General features: G+C 45.1%; 1 protein-coding gene across 6 annotated transcripts in view; it reads left to right on the forward strand.

The window, feature by feature from the left end:
• Positions 1-20,764, forward strand: part of INSR (insulin receptor) — a 155,875-nt gene that overhangs the window by 80,594 nt on the left and 54,517 nt on the right. For all 6 annotated transcript variants that reach the window (XM_063112518.1, XM_063112522.1, XM_063112523.1 and 3 more), the window contains exons 3-9: positions 5,608-5,929; positions 11,107-11,255; positions 12,267-12,411; positions 14,911-15,125; positions 16,318-16,444; positions 18,398-18,648; positions 19,919-20,086. In XM_063112518.1, the coding sequence (XP_062968588.1) occupies positions 5,608-5,929; positions 11,107-11,255; positions 12,267-12,411; positions 14,911-15,125; positions 16,318-16,444; positions 18,398-18,648; positions 19,919-20,086 (1,377 nt within the window). The remainder of the gene's footprint in view (positions 1-5,607; positions 5,930-11,106; positions 11,256-12,266; positions 12,412-14,910; positions 15,126-16,317; positions 16,445-18,397; positions 18,649-19,918; positions 20,087-20,764) is intronic.

A 20,764-nucleotide genomic window follows, 5' to 3' on the forward strand; every position in this document is an offset into this window, starting at 1 on the left:
TTAGAGGGGGGAGGCCTGGGTAGATGTCCCCTGCACATGCAGTATGCAGGAGTCCTTGGAAGGTGTGACAGCTCTGGATCGCTTGGCATCTTCACCAAAAGGCTGCCATCTTCTCTGGCAGCAACAGCCTGGGTGCTGACAGTCCATAACCCAAACCAGAAGTGGGCTGAGAACTGACACTTGGGCTGGTGTGTGTGAAAGGGATGAGATGAGGGGCCCAGGGAGAGGAAAGTCAACCCCTTCTCTACTGGGGCTGTTTCTCATTTTGCAGAACATATGGTTTTCATAATGTCCACCCTTTGCAGTCTGTCTCTGCAGAGGCAGCCACTGTTTTGTGGCTCCATCACTTTCGTCCTTGTCACTTTCCACCCTGGGCTGCTTGTGATCTTCATGTGGAGCTCTTTGTGGTCTCTGTGACAATTAACTGCTAGAGGGACTAGTTTGGGGAGAGAGGGGATTTTGGAACCTTCTGCACCCATTTAGAGAACTCCCACTAAGTTAGGGGGTAAAGTGGTAGCCCTGAGTGGCATTTCTACTTATTCCATTTTTCACTGACAAATGATAATTGTATGTAGTATATATTTATGGAGTTCAGTGTGATGTTTGAATATGGGTTTACATTGTAGAATGATTAAATCATACTAATTAACAAATCCATCACCTCCCATACTGATTTTGTGTGTGTGTGTGTTGAAAACATCTGAAATCAACTCTTTAAGCAATTTTGAAATATATGATGCATTATTATTTGTTATAGTTACCATTCTGTGCAGTCACTGAAGCTCATTCCTCTTAGCTAATTGGAATTGGTATCCTTTGGTCACCATCTCCCCACAGAGTGGGAGACACGTGGAGTTGGTTTATAGTTATCAAAGTACAGTCTTCAAAGAGTTAAAAACAAGACTCATGCCAAAAAGTGAAAACACAGGTTAACACGTTTATTTCACCTTTAATGAGGGCACAGCAGGATGGTAAAACAGAAGTGTTTCTAATCACTGAAGTAAGATGGCAACGTTAGATACAAGACTGCTTAATGTCCTACAGGACATTAACACTGTAATAAAACTGTAATCTTTGGGGGTTATCTTTTCTACTAGATAAAAATGATTTGCAACATATGCATGTGTCAGTTAATGTCTAACTTCCCAGAGTCTAGGCCCTAGTAGAAACAGCGAAAGTGATCACAGGTACATTTCGTTAGTGCAGGGGTGGTTAAACTATCTGGCCCGTCACTTGCCTTTGTAAATAAAGTTTTATTGGACACAGCTGTGCCTCTTCATAAACATGGTCCATGACTGCTCTCATGCCATAATGGTAGAGTTGAGTCTTTTCAACAGATACTGTATGTCCTGCAAAGCCTCAAATATTTGCTTGTGGCCCTTTGTAGAAAATGTTTGCCAACCCCTGTGCCAGAGAATTAAATAATCCTCAGATGGGCCTTTTAGACAGCTCTCCAGTGTAAGATGGAAAAGTCCTGTAGGCAGCCTCTGACCTCATTTACAAGGGTTGGATAATTTTTCTTACCATTGTCTGGGCCGGAAGGCTTATGTGTTTGAGAGGTGTTTGTTAGGTCTTTGATGACGCCTCTTCTGAATGAAAGGGCTGACTCTCTGGTGTAGCCTCCGCCCAGGAAATGGGTCCCTTCCTGTTATCCGTGTGCCTTGCCAGAGAGCTGGGTCTTTGTGGGCCCTAGGTAATTGCTGTCTGCCTTATGTATTACTTCCTCCAATTGAATTTCAGCCCTCAAGTTCCCACAGATGTGTCACTATTGAAGATGATGATAATAATGATACTTCCACTGGCTAACTTTTATCAAGCTTAAAAATGTATCTGTCAAAAAATCTTGTGTTTTGCCCACATCCTTCCATTTAGAAGAAGGTAGGGGACTCTTCTTATCCCCATTTTGCAGATGAGAAAACCGAGGCTGCCATTTGTTCTTTAGAGAAATCTTTATGGCATGTCTGTTTAGGTGGCAGCGGGTGTCCTGTCACCAAAGCCTTGTCTGCGTGGATCCTGGAGACAACCACAGTCATTCTTGAAGCCCAGGAATGTCAGATTTAGACCAAAAGATGGAGATTACAGTCTTGGCCCTGCTGCTTTTCAACTAGGTCCATCTTTTTGCCTCAGTGCAACAGAGAAAATGTTATTTACCCCACTCCCTGCCAGGGTATTTGTTCAAGTTAAGTAAGAACCTAATGAGTGGCATGCAAGCCCTAAAAAAAACCCCACAGACATTGGTGGGTTTCTCCTCTGCATTCCATCCTGCTCCTCTTAGAGCTTCTTTGTTCTTTTTGGATCCATGTAAAAAAATAAACGTATGCACATGTGCATATACACTCCAGATATTGCGTGTAATTTTCCAGGGGGTTTGTGGAACTCCTGCAACTGGGAGTCCCTGGGCGAGTTCTGGAGCCCGAAACTGCACCTGACACCCAGAAGGAGCTCAGCAGACAGTGTCCATTTAGATAGAGGGGGAAGGACTTTAGAGCTGTTGCAAGTCCCCAATTTTTAGCCAGTGGCTCCAGAACTCATCCAAGGCTCTCCTTCTATCTAAAAGGACACATGTCTGCTAAGCTCCTACTGGGTGCCAGGCCCAGTTTTAGGAGTGGGTGCACTAAATGGGGAACACACATGGCCCTGCCCTCTAGGACTCTCCTCTAGACAGCCAGTCAAAAGCACCCAGGATCATTTTTTAAGAGTGATAAGTGCTATAAGGAGAATGTAATAAGATAACGTGTTAGAATGTGGTTTGAGAAGGAGGGGCAACTTCTGCTTGGAAGGTCAGGGAAGGACTTTGTAAGGAGTTGAAACCTGAAGGACAAGAAGGGGTTGGCCACGAGGATACAGAGGGTAGGGTGCTCGGGCCAGCCAGACAGCATGTGCAAAGGTCCTGAGGTGGCACTGAGCCCGGATGTGTGAGGGGCAGAAAGAAGGGCATAGTGAGGCTGGTAGAGACTGGACCCCAGGGGGCCTGAAGGCCTTGGCAAAGAGTTTGTTTTTATTCTCTAAGCTTAAGCTGTCCTATATAGGAGCCAGTAGCCACCTGTGACTATTAAAATTGAAATTGCAATTAAAATGAATGAAAATGAAATGCAGTTACAAGTTTGGCTCTTCCGTAGAAGCTGGAACCCTTGTACATTGTTAGGGAATGGTAAAACCGTGCAGCCGCTGTGGGAAACAATGTGGCTGTTCCTCAAAAAATTAAATGTAAAATTACTATACAATCCAGCAATTCTGCTTCAGGGTATATACATAAAAGAATTGAAAGCAGGGACTCAAAGAGATGTTTGTACTTCCATGTTCATAGCAGCGTGATTCACAATAGCTAAAAGGTGGAAGCAGCCCAAGTGTCCATCCACAGATGAATGAATATACACAGGGAAGGAAATTCTGATACATGCCACACCGTGGATGAACCTTGAGGACACTGTGCTCAGTGAAATAAGCCAGATGCAAAAGGACAAACACTGCGTGATTCCATTCATAGGAAGTCCCTAGAGTCATCAGATCCATAGAGACAGAAAGTAGAGTAGCGGGTGCCAGGGGGCTGGGGAGTGTTTAATGGGGACAGAGTTTGAGTTTGGGAAGATGAGAAAGTTCTGGGGATGATGGTGGTGATGGCTGCACAGCAATGTGAATGTGCTTAATGCTGCTGAAAAAACTGTGCACTTAAAAATTGTAAAGATGGTGAATTTTATGCTGTGTATATTTTAACAGAATTTTTTAAAAAAGTTTGGTTTCTCGGTTGCACCAACCACATTCAGTAGCCACAGGGGAGAAGTGGCTGCTGTGCTGGACAGAGCAGAGAGAGAACATTTCCGTTGTCGCCGAAAGTGGGATCAGACAGTGCTGCTCATACACAGATGCAGCTTCCAGGGCCACTTTTGTTGCCTGGTCCAGCTGGGGGGATCCACTTGGTGCAGGAAAAGTTCACTGCAACAATGATAGAGTCTGAGGATTTGGGGTGAATAACACTCGCCGGCTTCCAAATCACCTTTCAAACTGTGCAGGGAGTGAGGGAAGAAAGCACCTTCTCGAACAGGCCATGCACATGGCCGAGGGCTGAAAAGCTGTCTGTCCAGGGACGAGTTTGCTGACAGCCTGGGAAAGGTAGGGCACAGGCCAGATGCCGAGGCACCGAAATCAAGAGGTAATTAGGAAGTGAGTAGTGAAATATCGGGAGAAAAGGCACATGTGATAAGCTGCTGGTACAAGCCAGGGTGGAGTCCAGCCTTCAGAGGACGAATTCAGCTGCATCAAACAAAAAAATTCCTCCAGCCTCAAATTGTATGCTCAGGCCCTGCCCTCACTTGAAGAGCCTTCTTTCTTTCCATTCACTCTCTCTTTTTCATCCTTCAGGTTGCAGCAGAAATGTCACCTCCCCTTACCACCCAGCATGTGCAATTACACATTGGCCTATTTAGATAACTAATATGCCTCCTCCATTAGACTTTGTGCCCCCAAAGGCAGGGTCTCCGCCCACCTTTTTTCCCTACAGTGGCTGCAGAATCTAGATCGGTGCAAGCAAATGTCTGCTGAAGCAATCGATAGCTTTTGGGCCAGTTACTTAACCTCCCTGTGCCTTGGTTTCCCCATTTGTAAAATGGACAAAATGGAGATAACAATGTGTCTATAAGCCGGGCACAGAAAGAGAAATACCACACGTCCTCACTCATAAGTGGGAGCTAAACAATAAACAAATGAAAGAAAGAAAGGTACAACAATCACAATACTATGTCGAACTTTCAAAAGGAGAGAACAGAACTGAGGCTACTGTAGGTGGGAAAAGGGGAGAGGATAAGGGAGGAATTGGTAAAGGGCCACAAAAAACAATTACGTTGTAAAATGTCAACTATGCTAATTATCCCGATTTGAGCATCACATGTTGCGCACAGGTGTTGATATTCGACTCTGTATCCCACAGATAGGTAAAATCAACTCTGTTACAATAAAAAAAATTTTTTGAAAACAATGTATCTACTTCACAGTTGGGGTACAATGGGGTGCTGGAGCCCACTGTAAATTTGCAGGAAATTTGCAAGCTATCTGTTAAACACAGACATTATTAAAAATTAAATTATATGAATCTGCAATTAAATTATGTTAAAAAAAAAAGCAAAGGTAATGAATTCTCAAAACTCACCATTTCTTAATTATCTTATCACATTTTTCCATTATTTGTGCTTTTAAGGTTATTTACTATTATTGCATCTATAGTAGATATATGAGTATATATTATATCTATTATTGAAAGTGCTATCTGGTGGTGTGCTACTGTGTATCTCTTGCCAGCTTTATGTTCAGTGACTTCATGTTGGTAGCCTGAAATCGACCATGGCACAAGTATTTACACCATTGGCAAATGCTGAAAGTCAGGGCCTCTTGGCCGCCCTGCCTCAGGCGGTTGTTAAACATTTATGAGCACACCACTGCCTTGGGTGCTTAAATGATTTAATAGATGTGCCTGGCATGCAGCAAGTGCTATAGAAGTGTGGCTATTATTGTTATTATTTTGTTTGGCTTCCTCTCCCTTGTCCAGGACTGCTGCATGTGCAGACAGGAATTGGGCAAATCCACTGATCAGCTGTGTTTTCTCTGTCTCTCCAGTTTGCCCGACCATCTGTAAGTCCCACGGCTGCACTGCCGAAGGCCTTTGCTGCCACAGTGAGTGCTTGGGCAACTGTTCCGAGCCCGACGATCCCACCAAGTGTGTGGCCTGCCGCAACTTCTACCTGGAGGGTAGGTGCGTGGAGACGTGCCCGCCCCCGTACTACCACTTCCAGGACTGGCGCTGCGTGAACTTCAGCTTCTGCCAGGACCTTCATAATAAATGCAAGAACTCGCGGAGGCAGGGCTGCCACCAGTACGTCATTCATAACAACAAGTGCATCCCTGAGTGTCCTTCCGGGTACACAATGAATTCCAGCAAGTGAGTCCTGGGGGTGGGTCTGGGGGGCAGCAAAAGGGATGTGGGTTTGGTAAGGATGGTGTTACCTGTTGACACTGTGTGCAAAACCAGAGTTCATCAGCTACAAGTCAGGTTGCTGGTCTCAAATGCCATTTTTGCCTCCAGTTTTGGTCCTGGGGCTTGGAATAGGCGTCAACAATCTTTCCTTTAAAGGACCAGATAGTAAATATTTCCAACATCACGCATACCATTTCTAAGCTTGCTGTGCTTAGCTTTAGGACAGAAAATATAAAGACAGAAGTCCTTGGTTTACCCTAAAACTGATGGAGCTGCCTCACTGGACACCAAGAAAGTATCTGAGGTTTTTCATGTCTTTTCCAATCTGGAGCTGGACGATGTGTGGAGATTAGCCCAGAACATACCGTCTCAAGGAGGAAAGAGACTCACATTATTCTCAGGGCTTTGCTGTTCTTTGAAGAACAGTGCGATTGAATCATTTCCTACCATTTGGGTGAGAAGTAGTAGGGTTTTCTCTCTTCGGCGATGAGTCAGATTTCCTACGCACATCACAGACTTTTTGTTCATGTTGTTAGCTTCCTAGATGAGCTATTTCAGTGTCTCAGGGCTGTAACCAAGTTTAAAGAATCTGTTTCCTGGTTTTTGTGTTGAGGGCTAAAAAAAAAAAAACCACCGCAAAACAACACAAAAACAAATCAGAAACAGACGCACATCGGGAGGCCTTGAGTTGACCTGCTTACGTAAAAATCTTCCTCTTCAGACTTGAGAATTAGCCAAGCGAGACGGTTCTGGTGGGAAATTTTATTTCCCTGGGTGGAGAGGGCGGGAAGGAAAACAATCTTTATTTCAGTTCTTACGAACCTCTTTTCTAGTGTTGGTGAAACCCGAAAAGTACAATATGTTTTGTTTCACTCATTTTTGATAAAAACCTGTCAAGTGGTTTGTTGACCAAAAATAGGCCTCTATGAATCACCTCTGCATGCCAGATAGAACTTTTTTGGGCCAGTTTATCAGTAAGTTTGGAAAAGTGATCATATTTGTTTTGATTAATTTCTGCTTTTTTCACATTTGAAATAAAGTGTGGGTATTAACATCTTCCGGTGAGATGTTTGTTTAAAAGACATTGGCTTTACATCAAAGGTATTTTTTCCCTCACCGTAACTAAGTCCTGAGAAATATAACAACTGTCTTTGATATTCTCGCTGATGTAGCCCCCAGAACAAAAACCCTAAGAAATCGACAGCACATCCCTTGACATCTGGGATGAAGACAACATGAGAGATGTGAATATAAGGACACATCACAGCAGTGTTTTTACTTAATATGTTTTTTAAAAAAAAATTAGTATTTTTTTCCTTCTGAAGCTTTTCTTTAATTTTATGAAAGACTTTATAGTACTGTTGCATTTTCTGATGTGGTTTGATATCAAAGAGGGCCAGATATGTTTTCTTCTATTCTGGTGGCTTGTCTGGGAAATAGTTCTTGATGTTTTCAGAGCAGAGTTCTAGGAACCCACGTGGATTCAGTGGGGAAAGCAGGAGGTGCACTTTTCTGTGATGAAAAGGACCAGATATTTGGGGTGGATGTTAAGTTTGCAAAGGAAGGGGGGAATTACCCCAAATCTTTAACTCTTTTCTTTCCCTCTCTCACACCTTCCTGTTTAACTGAGGTCTCAAATCCGTCCACAGCTCCATCTGTCTCCCTGTCATGTTGGACTCAGTCACCTATAACAGTCTCTTTCCTCATCTTTCTTCTTGCATTCCAGCTACAATGGCTAAAGAGAATTTTTAAAAATGGCCATCTGATCATGCCGTGTCTCTGCTTCAAACCCTCCAGTGGCTCCCCAAGACATTTAGACAAAATCCAAATGCCTTCCCTACGAGGCTCTCAAGTTCTCATTTTATTCCAGTCCCCGGTCCCCATAGCCACATAGGCTTTTCCTCCAGCTGGCTAACTTCATTCATTCCTCTGAGCCTTTGCACAATGCTGTTCCCTCTCCCTTGAATGCTCTTTCCTTTTATCTTTGCATGACCGACTTCCCCTCCTCGTCATTTAGGTTGTAGCTTAAAAGTCACGTCCTTGGAGAATCCGTCTCTGTCTGACCACTCAAATCACACATCCATTCACTCTCAGGTACATCACTCATTTTTAAGTCTTCCTGGCTGATATTTTTGTTGTCAATGTATTTATTCTCCCCAACCAGATCATAAACTTCGTGAATATATCAGTTAGCTCTTGCTGCATAACAAACAGCTCCAGTGCTTAGTGGCTTAAAACACTCGTTTATGAGTTCTAATGATTTTGGGGGTTGACTTGGGGTTTGTCCAGCCTGGGCCAGTTTAGCTATGGCTGGATGGTTTGGGATAGCCTCTCATGTCGTAGGTGGGCCTCTGGGGCCTCTCTCCATGAGGTCTCTCTCCTCCTAGAGCCAGGAAAGGTATGCTTCCATCTACATGTACTTTTCAAACCTCCGCTAATATCCCGTTGTGAAGCAAGTCACATTGGCCAAGCCCAGATTCAATAAGTGCAAAAAATAGACTCCACTTCTTGGTAGGAGAGGCTGCAAAGAACTTCAGAGAACTTGTGACCACTTGGAATTTCCCACTGGGAAAGTAGATGATCTGTTTTGTTCAATTATGTGTACCTGCAGCTTAGAGCAAGGGCTGGCAAATGGCCAGATAGTAAATATTTTCAGCTCTGAGGGCCATATGGTCTCTGTTGCAGCTACTCAAGTCTGCCTTTGCAGTGCAAAAGCAGGCTTAGATGGTACACTACCCAATGGATGTGGCCATGTTCCAATAGAACGTTGTTTGCAAAAACAGGTGGCCAGCTGGATTTGGCCTGTGGGCCATGGTTTGCCAACCCTGGCTTAGGGTATCACTTGCTGCATAATAAGTGTAGGGCAGTAAAACCCAAACATATGGTCACTATTCTGTTTTCACCCCAGCTGTTCTAGCTCCAGCTGGGTGCACTGAGGTGCAATTCTGATACTAACCAGCATGAGCATCACACCCCACAGGTTCAAGCCTCAGTCCTCTACAGGACTGCTCTTCAGACACCAGCTGCACTTTGGGGGTCCCCAGGCCACCCACACTTCTGACTGACTGGCTACAAATTTGGGGGTTTCCACAAACCCTTTGGGTTTGATAATTTCCTAGAACAACTTGCAGAATTAAAATAAACCTTCTATACTTACAATTATAGATTTATTATAAAGGATACACACAGGGCAAGGTCTGGGAGATCCTCAGACATAGAACCTCCACATATTTTCCCTGTGGATTCACAGCACATCACCCTCTTGATGCATTGATGTGTTCACCATCAGGAAGCTCCACTGAGCTTTGGTGTCCAGAGATTTTATTGGCATCTCATTCCATTGGCATCATTGATTGACTCATTGGGCAAGTGATTGAACTCCATCTCCAGCCCCCTCCCTCCTCCCTGGAGGTCAGGTGGGTGAAAACCCCAAATCTCTAGTCACATGGTTGATCTCTCTGGGGACCAGCTCCCATGCCAAAGCTATTTAGGGGCTGGCTGACCCCATGTCACCTCAACATGTAAAACACTCCTAACAAAGACATTCTTATCACTCAGGAAATTCCGAGGGTTTTTGAAGCTCTATGCCAGGAACTGGGACAAAGACCAGATCTATTCTTTATTATACCACAATCACAAAAATGATTCTGAAGGGCTGAACACACAGGGGTGTGGAAGGAACAGCAGTTGTAACAATGACTCCACTCATACAGAGTGATCGTCCTAGCGATGAATGACGATCTTTGTTTCCCAGGTGCTAGGTGCTTTCTGTGGTATGTATCGGCTAGTTCTCATCACAGCCTGTGGGGTTGGTGCTGTTTCCTCATTTTACAGACAAGGAAAGTGAGACTTTGAGAGCTTCATAGTTAGGAATCTTGTGGTTTCATGTGACAGAACCTCAACTCAGACTGATTTAAGCAAGACTAAAGGAGTTTATTGGTGCCCATAACCAAAAAGTTCAGGGAACTGCTTCAGGTACAGCTGTATCCAGGAGCTCAAGCAATGTACATCACCCATCTCTTTCTCTCCTTTGACTTTATTCCATTCTCTGTTGGTTTTGTTTTCAGGCAGCTTTTCCTTCACCTCTTGCCCCATGGTAGCAAAATGGCAATATCATCTTTTCTGAAGGAATACATTTTCTTCTTCTAGGAGGTTCTAGCAAAATTGTCACTCCACTGACTTGGGTTGTGTACCCACCTCTGAACCCCCAGGGGGATAGAAGAAGGTACATAGCCTGGCTTGGGTCTTGTGCCCCATCTAGATCTAGAAGGGCTTTGCCAGCCAAGAGTTGATGTCATGGACCCCATGTAGGGAAAGGCTGGTTCCCAAAGGCTGATTCCCAGGGGCTGTGAATTCAAGGGGAGCAGGCTGCAGGCAGACAAAGCCAAAGGCTGCCCGAGTCACCCACTATCAAGTGTGAGGTGTGTTACAGCTGTGGTCGCATCACACCCCACATTGAAAAGCAAACATCCTGTCTTCTTGGAGTAACAGGCAAAATTCTGCCACATCGGGGTAACAGCATCAATTATGACACTTTGACATAGTGTGTGTCCTGCGTAAGGCTCATCAACTCAAAGAATGGCGTAATTCCTGTTACCGTGATAATGCCATGAGTCCCATCACTTTGATATAATGATAGGGTGGAATGTAGTCCTGTTTCCTTGGGATGTAGTGTGAATCCTATCCCATCCCATCAATTTGAGGTAAAGTGTGAGTTTTGTTTCTTTGGAGTAAAGTCATGAGTTCCCTGACTTTAGGGTAATGCTGTGGGGACCTGCCACCCATCACCATCGGGTAATGGCATAAGCCTGTAACTTCAGGCAGTGTTTCTCACCTGGGAGTGATTTGGTCCTCTCCCCTCCCCAGGGAACATTTGGCAATGTCCAAGGACATTTTTAATGGTCACAACTTGGGGGAGGGGGTGCTACTGGCATCTACGAGGTGGAGCCCAGAGATGCTGCCCAACCATGCACAGGATAGTCTCCCCACCACAGAGAATTATCTGGCCCTGAATGTCAACAGTGCTGAGGCCAGAAAACCCTGCCTGGGGATAACGGTGTCACTTGGGACCCTGCAGAGTGGGCTGTCTGCCATGTGGGAGGAGCCCTGGGTGCACTGATCCCTCTCTCCTTCATTCTCAGCTTGATCTGCACACCATGTCTGGGCCCCTGTCCCAAGGTCTGTCACCTCCTAGAAGGCGAGAAAACCATCGACTCAGTGACGTCTGCCCAGGAGCTCCGAGGCTGCACTGTCATCAATGGGAGTCTGATCATCAATATTCGAGGAGGCAGTGAGTGTTGAGGGTGGGGGGCAGCCTGCTGGGCTCCATGCCCCTGTGAGCTCTGACCAGGGAAGGAAAACAGGCCAGGCTTTGCTGCACGCTCCCAAGGCAGTTTTAAAAGCATCATTCAGTGACTCTCCCATTAGTAGAGTCACGCCAGGATTTGCCTCAAAACCTGAAATGAACTGCCTAGTGCCAGCCCCACCTGCCCTAAGATTCTCATTTTCCAAGTTGAGAGTTGCAGCATGAGAAATCTGCATTTTTAACAAGTGGGAACCATGCCCTATTGCAGGTCTACAGACCACGTTTCCAGAAATACCATCTCAGGCCAAAAGGCATTCTTTATTTATTCAGCAAACATTTATTGAATACTTACAGTGAACAAGTCCTTGCTGTGATGGATCTTACAAATCAGATCAACGCATAGCGTAAGCTCAGGTGATGGTTCATGCTATGAAAGAAAGCACAGCAGAGTAATGAATGGCAACTTTTTCCTATAAAGGGCCTTATGATAAATATATTCAGCTTTGCGGGCTGTATAATCTCTCTCGTAGCTACTCAGCTCTGCTGTTGTAGCGTGAAAACAGCCATAGACACACGTCAACAAGTGAGCCTGGTTCTGTTCCAATAAAACTTTAATTGCAAAACACATAGCATTTGGCCAGTGGGCTGCAAATGGATTGCCAACCTCTGAAATAGAGAATAAAGGGGGTTGCTATTGAAGAGAAGTTTCTGGTCTGGGGAGGGATGCTTTGAGATGGCAGTGGAGCAAGCCAGGTGGATATATGGGAAAATAATATTCTGGGCAAAAGAGGCAGCCAGTGCAAGGGTCCTGGGGCAGGAGTGTGCTTGGCCCCTTTAGGGAATGGTAAGAAGTTCGGATTGCGTCCTAACCACGGTGGGTTTTGAGCAGGGAATGTTGAGATCATTAGCAGCCTATAGGTTAACTCCCCACCATGGGAAATTATGAGATTAAAATATTCCTGTAGAAACTCACTAGAGGTTCTCTCCATTTCTTAGACAACCTGGCAGCTGAGCTGGAGGCTAACCTTGGCCTCATTGAAGAAATTTCAGGATACCTAAAAATCCGTCGATCCTATGCTCTTGTGTCCCTTTCTTTTTTCCGGAAGTTACGTCTGATTCGAGGAGAGACCTTGGAAGTCGGGTATGTGGGCCTCATTCTGTGTTTGTGGCCCGAACGCTAACCATGAATAGAAAAACTCAGGGTTGTTGTTGTTTTTTTTTTTTTTTTTTCTTTAATTTATTTTTTTTTAAGTTTACTTGACACATTGTAATTATTCATACTTACAGTGTGTAATTTAATGTTTTGATACATACATGTGTTGTATAAGGATCAGGGTTGGGTAGTCCACGTATCAATCATCTCACCTATTTATCATTTCCTTGTTGCAAAAGTATTCAGAAGGCTCTCCTGTAGCTACTATTATACGATTAAACTAAACAAACAAACAAAAACACAACCCACACACTTGCTAGAAGGAAGTGCCTGGCCAAACCTTGGGAGAAAGGAACTTGTGCTGGAATGTGCTTAAAAGTCCATCTAGCCAAAAAGTGTAAAACCCATTTTATGGTCATTCTTGAGAAACTGAAGGGGGTACCGCCCAGCCCTTGTGTCCTCCAAGGGTGCTGGCTGGAATTTGCTAAATAGAGTGTCCATCTCTCTGGGCTGCATTGTGAGTGGCTCATGAGCCTGATGAGGACCCTGTAATTGCTGCATCCGGAACCTCTCCTTCCTGGGTTTTCTGGACATTGACCACATCTGCCCTTGTGAGATGCTCCTCTTCTTTGTCCCATGGGATTCTACACCTTCATGGTGTTTTCCCAGCCTCTCTGTTTCCTTCCTCATTTTTCCTCCCAGGCTCTGCTTTCTCCACCTGCCTTCGAGAGTTGGTGTTCTGGGCTCCCAGCCTTGGCCCGTCTCTCTGGTAATCTCCTCCTACCTGTGCTGAGGCCTCCAGCCCTGACTTTGTCCCTTGCCCCCAAACCTGTCTCTAGCTGGCCCTGAGTGACCTCCAGGAGCCTCAAATGCAATGTGTGCAAAACAGAGCTCCCCTTCTTACCCTGTGTCCATCTTCATTTTGGGGATCCCCTCCCTCGAGGTCCAGCTGATCCTGATTCAGTTAGTATAAAACAACAGAATCTGACTGTTATACACAGATAGAGGCTGACTCGTGGGGAAGACTTCTGAGGAAGGCCATCCAGTGATGCCTCCAGGGCCTCAAGTTCTTTCCATCTTTGGGCTCCTCATGGTCACAGAATGGCTGCCTCACCCCCAGCTTCACATCTATAGGACAGGCTGGCAATGGAGAAAGGTACAAAAGGACATGCCAATCAACACTGTTTCTTAGAAAAACTCACCTAAAGGGGCTGGCCAGTTAGCTCAGTTGGGTAGAGCACAGTGTTGATAACACCAAGGTCAAGGCTTTGGATCCCTGCACCTGCCAGCCACAAGAAAAAAAACACAACTCTCCTAGAACCTCCCACACTCTCATCGTCAGCTTGGTTTTTGCTTCTATCTTATTTACCAGAACTGGGTCACGTGGCTACCACCAGGGAGGCTGAGAGAGTGACTATTTAGCTTTTCCAGCCTCTGTCGTAAAGGAAGGCATGAGAAGAGGGCTGTAAATGGCTTTTGAGAAACCAGTCCACTGTACTGCTTAGAAGGCCTCAAATCACTCACCAGCTTGTGTTGATATTTCTACCACAAAACTGCCTTTTTGCTAAAGCTCAGACCTTTCATTTGAATTGCTCCATTGCCTCCTAGCTGGGCTTTCTAGAACTAGACCAGCATTGCCCAACAGAAATATAATGCAGGTCACAGATGAGACCTTACATGTTCTAGTAACCATATTTTTAAAACGTTAAAAGGGACAGGTGAGAGTAATTTTACTAATGCATTGTTGCTTAGCTCATTGTATGTAAAATGTAATTTCAACATGGAATCAGTATTAAAAAACTTATCAAGAAGATCTTTAACATCCCCATTTTTTTGTACTAAGTCTTTGAAATCTGTTTGTTTGTTTTTTTTTCTTCCTTCCAGTTCAGTTCAGAATGGCCACATTTCAGGCGGTCAATAGCCACACGTGGCTAGTGGCTTCTATATCAGACAATTCAGGCCTAGACACTTCTGTTCTCCCATTTATCATGCACTGGTAACTCATAATTGTTCTAAGTCATAGGTCTGATAAGTCACTGAGCTGATATAAAACCTTCAGTGACTCTCCTCTGCCTACCCAGGCAGGTCATGCATTCTTGGTCTTGGTCTGGAATGCAATACATGAGCAGATTTGATCTGTTGTAGGCTGTCCAGCAAATTTCTGCATCTGTCGGTGAAAGAAAGCTACTTTGCTCTTCCCTGAGCCCAATTCAGGTGCCTCTGTGTCTTTAATCTTTCCTCTCTGCAAAACCCATTTTTCAGTCCATCACAGTCTTATCACTTCCCTTCAAGACTGAGCTCAGATCCTGGCCGTGAAAACGTCCTCAACTTCCCCCATCCCTCCCATTCAACAATATTTATTGAGTGTGTACCAAGCAAATGGTTAGTATTGGGGATGGAACAAGATCAACTCTGGGCATGGCCCTGCCATGTTGGACTTGGGGAAGACCAGCCATTGAATGACTAGCTTTGTGTGTGTTTCCATAGGAACTATTCCTTCTATGCCTTGGACAACCAGAACCTAAGGCAGCTCTGGGACTGGAGCAAACACAACCTCACCATCACTCAAGGGAAACTCTTCTTCCACTATAACCCCAAACTCTGCTTGTCTGAAATTCACAAGATGGAAGAAGTTTCAGGGACCAAGGGGCGCCAGGAGAGGAATGATATTGCCCTGAAGACGAATGGGGACCAGGCATCCTGTAAGTGGTGCTCCCAGCCCATGAACCAGATAATGCACCTGCCCTCCCTCACCCACCATGCTGGTCCCTGGTTGGGGGGGTGTCACTGTCCCCTATTTAGCTACAGCAATTCATTGTCTGGAGGACAGGTTTTGCACGTCTTATCTCTGTGTCTACTGTACCAAATGCAGTCCCTGATACTGGAGGATGCTGCATAAGCATTGCATGAATGAATAAATGAATGAATGAATTGGTTGATGGATGGATGGATGATGCTTCCTTATATATGCACTGGGCTGATGCTGAGGGCTTCAGTGTTGGGTAAAATACATGTGCCCATCTGCGTCCTCCTGGAATCAAATGCCAGGATAGAGTTAGACACGCAGAAAATGTATTGAGGATAATGTCCATGAAATATAAAGAGGAGATGGAAGAGGAGCAGGCAGGGAGGGCCTTCTGACGACAGTGTGGGTCTGACCTCTGTGAACAGAGAGGAGGAAGGAAGGAGGATAGGGCAGGGAGAGCCTCAGACAGCCGTGCCTCCTTGAGTTTTGGCTGAGCCCTGGGGGAGCTCCAGGCAAGTTTTCTGCAGAGGAGTCCTGCATTGGGTAGGAATGGCCAGGCTCCCTTGGAGCTCAGTCATGAGTGGGGGGCTGTCCAGAGAGAGCCAAGCCTTGGTTTGAATGCTACAGCTGGAGGCTGTCAGCTGACTGCACTCCCCTGACAAATTCTGAGCAGACAGCTGCCAGGGCTTCTGTAATACCCCCTTGGGGACTTAGTTCCTCATGGCAAAACATAGTCTGAAGAGACAGCTAGGTTGGGGTGGAGTTTAAGAGAGGATTTGCATTCTCGGCAGAGAGAATTACTCAGATGTGTCTCTCCAGGGTATTGATCGGCACGCTCTCTAAGTGCATGTGCTGAATTTTTATTTGCACTTAATTTAGGTACATGTCCTGCCATGTCAGGCTTGCAAGTCCATGTGCAAGATGAAATTGTGTCAGGACAAACGTTGCTCTTGAAAATCCCCGCTCCCAATAACTACGGGCCAGTTGTCCTCGTGTTGGCATGGATTGCCGCTATTCAGTTGAGCAAGTGGTTGCCCCACCCCCTCTCATACCCCCCGAGGAAGTGTGGGATCATACACTTTGGCCTAAAACTATTCAATATTAATGTAGCCTGTTTTGGTTTGTTTGTTTGTTTTTTACTCTTCTAGGTGAAAATGAATTACTTAAATTTTCTAGCATTCGGACAAGTTTTGACAAGATCTTGCTGAGATGGGAACCATACTGGCCCCCTGATTTCCGAGACCTCCTGGGGTTCATGCTCTTCTACAAAGAGGCGTAAGTTGAAGAGTAGAGTTCGGGGAACTGTGTGGGGATAAGGACCAGCGAGTCCCGTGCATGTTGCATGGGGGTGTAGACTTTCCCTCTCCGGTTCCTCTCTATTTCCCTCGTCCTCATGGAATAAATATCATAGGTTGCCTTTTTTTGTTTGTTTGTATTTTTAAAAACGTTTTTTAATCTACATGTTAATGGGGGGCAGTTTGTTGTTTCAATACATGCACATATTGTTTGATGATCCAATTAGAGTAGTTAGCATGTCTGTCACCTAAACATTTATCGTTTCTCTGTGCTCATCACATTCAAGATCCTCTTTTCTGGCTATCTTGAGATATACAATACGATATTATTAGCTACAGTCATCCCAGAGCGCCGGAACTGATTCTCCGGATCTAATGTAGCTTTTTAACTGTGTACCAGGCTACAGCCTTGCCCTGTCCTCCCGCTTCCTTTCTCTTTCCCAGCCTCTAGTAACCTTTTACGATCTCACCAGGTGATTGTGTACAAAGCCAATAACATCCCCTTTTGTCAAAAGCCTGAAACTGAAGCATGCAGGTTTCTTTTGGAGGACTGGCCAGTTTACGAGAGCAATAGCCCCTTTTGCCCGTCCTGTGTAGACATCTCTCAGCAGCCAGGGGCGCAGTCTCCTGAGTAGTTTTTTTTTGAAGATTTATCTTTTATCTATATTTTATGTTTTTCCAACATTTTTTGGATCGTGGAAAAATGGACCTAACATAAAATTCACCATCTTAACCATGTTTAAGTGCACAGTTCAGTGGCATTAAGTACATTTACATTGTACATCGTCGTGCAACCATCATCATCCATCCATCTGCAGAACGTTCTCATCCTCTGAAACAGAAATTCTATACCTATTAAATGTTACTTTTTTTTTTTTTTTTGGCAGCTGGCCGGTACAGGGATTGAACCCTGGACCTCGGTGTTATCAGCACCATGCTCCAACCAACTGAGCTCACCGGCCAGCCCTTTGTGTTGAAATTTTTAAGGTCGTGGAGGTGGTGATAGAAGTAATATTAACAATAGTTCCATCTGTCAGGATTTATCATGTGCTGGGCTGGGAACTCACACACATTCTCTCATGTAATCTTATCAATAACTCATGAGGTAGTTACTGCTGTTACTATTATTATTATATAATTGAGATGTCAGGGTTGGCAGTCTCCTTTTCTTTGGCTGTTCTGCTGTCATGTTTCCCTGTGACATCAGATTGCTGGGTGAACAATATGCAGACTTACAGGGTGTAATTTTTCTGTGTTACTGAACCCAAGTCGGGCTGCCTATCCCCCAAACAAACAAACAAAAAGACCCAAAAGTCAATGTTGGTGATAAGGAAAGCCAGCTTTATTCAAGACCAGTGACCTGGAGGAGATAGGTGACTAAGCCATCTCTGAGACTCAGATTTACTGAGGGTATTTTAAAGTGGGGATTGACAGAACATGGGAAGTGAAAAGTAGGAGGGAAGGGACATGTAAGGGGCTGGGTGCAAATTCTCACAAGGTTCTGTCCAGCTTCTGTTTTCGCCCTTGACATTGTCTTAGGGTCCTGCAGGATTTTGATTTGCTCCAGGGTGGAGTCAGCATAGCTTTATCAATGTCTTTCCTGGTTTCTTGGGGTCTGGATAGTACGTGCCTCATGGCAAGTTTGCAGCTCCAGGCTGACTGGAAAACAACTTTACATTTCTGTAAATCATGTCATCTTGCCCTGTAACCAAGGTTTAAAATATCAAATAACCATGGGAAAAGAGGGAACTCAGAGAAATGCACGCTACGAAAAAAACTGTGTTCCTTTAAAATTTTTTTCCCACAGCCCAGGTGGTTTTAGGTCTCGACATGACTTTAGTCCTGCTTACTCCAACACCTGGACCCTGTCTCTATGGCATACAGAGCGATAGTCACAAAGTGATAACCACCTTCCCCTATTTTATCTTGAAAGCCCTTATCAGAATGTGACAGAGTTTGACGGGCAAGATGCCTGTGGCTCCAACAGCTGGACAGTGGTGGACATCGACCCACCCCTGAGGTCCAACGACCCCAAGTCACAGAATCACCCCGGGTGGCTAATGCGGGGTCTCAAGCCCTGGACCCAGTACGCCATCTTTGTCAAGACCTTGGTCACCTTTTCCGATGAACGCCGGACCTACGGGGCCAAGAGTGACATCATCTATGTCCAGACAGATGCCACCAGTAAGTGTTTCTTGTGAACGTGAATTTGCACGTGAGTTGAACACCTTACCTTTGACAGGTGGATGCAGCGAGGTCATATAAAATGCTCCTCTGTGTGTCCATTGGCTTTTAAAGAAGCTGGGTATTGAGGTTTATGATTTCAGAAGATGAGGGAGTAGCAACCAGCCACCTGAGGGGGCCTATCTATCTGTCTACGTATGTTTTCATCCTATTCTGAAAAAATTTCTAATATTCACAACATAGAAAGAAGAATGACCCCATGTAACCATCTCCTTGCTTCAACATTTGTCATTTTTGTTTTATCTCTTCTCTCCTTCCCTGCTCCCCCTCTTTTTATTGGGGGGAATGGAGTATTTCCTAGCAATTTAGCTATATTTTTATAAAGCCTAAGTCCTTCCCCTATAGCAGTAGTTTTCACATGGGGATAATTCTGCCCCCTCCAGGACATGTGGCAATGTCTGGAGAAATTTTTCGTCATCACAGCTGGGGAGATGGGACGACTGACATTTAGAGGGTGGAGGCTGGAAGTGCTGTTCCGTGTCCTGCGATGCACAGGACAGCTCCTCATGACAAAGAATTATCCAGCTGCCATGTCAGTAGTGCTGAGAGTGAGAAAACCTGTCCTATAAATCAGTTCTAGCTTCTAAGGCTGGTCCCCTTTCATCCTGTAGCCTCCAGCAATATCTAAAGACTCCAGAGTTTCTGGAAAGTTCCAGCTTCCAGTTCTTTGTACACCCTGTGCCTTGAGAGCCTTACCCCCACCCCCTCACCAACTCCAGCCACCTCCATTCGTGAGGGGAAGGTTTTGTGGAGCCCTGAGGTGGTATGTTTTTGAAGGGTGTTGGATGTCTCTCAATGCCAGGACCAAATGGCTTCAAGCTTGCTCTGTGCCTGGGTTCAATCTGGAGCAAATGCCAGCCAGAAAATATGAGTTTACTGGTCTCTTTCCACTATTCTCTCTTACCAGCAGCATCTTCCCAGTACCCAGAACAGACAGAGTTCGGCTCATGTCTGAGCTTGATCAATGTTTGTTGCCTAAATGGATGAATGAATGGCCACATAGCCTGAGGTACAAGCGGACAGTAATTTGGTCACACAGGCCCTGACTGGGCGAGTGTACCCCGTGTCTCCAGTTTTCTCCAATGTTAAATAACACTGCAGTGAACACACTCATGATTTCTTTAACTTGAGTGTGCCTTCCCCTCTTACATCCACCCAACAACTTACACACAAATCCTCACGGTGGACCCATTTTATTTCTCCATTGCAGATCCTTCCGTTCCCCTGGATCCGATCTCCGTTTCTAATTCCTCATCCCAGATTATTTTGAAGTGGAAGCCCCCCTCGGACCCCAATGGCAACATCACGCACTACCTGGTTTTCTGGGAGAGGCAGGCAGAAGACAGTGAGCTGTATGAGTTGGATTATTGCCTCAAAGGTGAGCATCGGTGGCGCTGGGGGGATCGGTGGGTTTTACACACACACCTGACCCACCCGGCTCCACGTGCAGGAGGCAGCCCTGTCTTTTCTCAGAGCTCATGCAAATGCACTGCATTCTATTTCATATGAAAACACACATATGCATTTTTGAACATCATTACACAAGCACATACTATAAAGACCCGTGTCAAAACCAGATCTTTTCCATGTCTTGGCACCATTTCCCTCTGGAATTTTCTCTTCTCCCACTCCCTTTCTTTCTCCCCCCTCACGCTGATGGGGATGTAGCTGTGTTAAAACATTCAAGACTTCTGTGCAAAGCTAGAAACACAACCAAGGGTGTCAAGAGGTTATTGACAAAGTCAGGGATGGATTTTGTCCTCACTGAGACCCTTTAGTTTTAAGGATTGGAGACAGCAAAGAGCAATAATCTATCCCCACTCCTGTGCTTTCTTTTTCTTTTTTTTCCCCCCAATTTATTTATTTATTTTTCTAAATTGACAGATGAAATTGTATGTATTTATCATGTACAGCATGATCTTTTGACATATACAGGCATTGTGGAATGGTTCAATCTAGCTAATTAAATGCATCATCTCACACAGTTATTTCTGTGGGGACAACACTTAATATCCACTGTCCTAGCATTTTTCAGGAATACAACATGTTGTCATTA

The sequence above is a fragment of the Cynocephalus volans genome, chromosome 10, assembly GCF_027409185.1.
Source record: "Cynocephalus volans isolate mCynVol1 chromosome 10, mCynVol1.pri, whole genome shotgun sequence".
Lineage (NCBI taxonomy): Eukaryota > Metazoa > Chordata > Mammalia > Dermoptera > Cynocephalidae > Cynocephalus > Cynocephalus volans.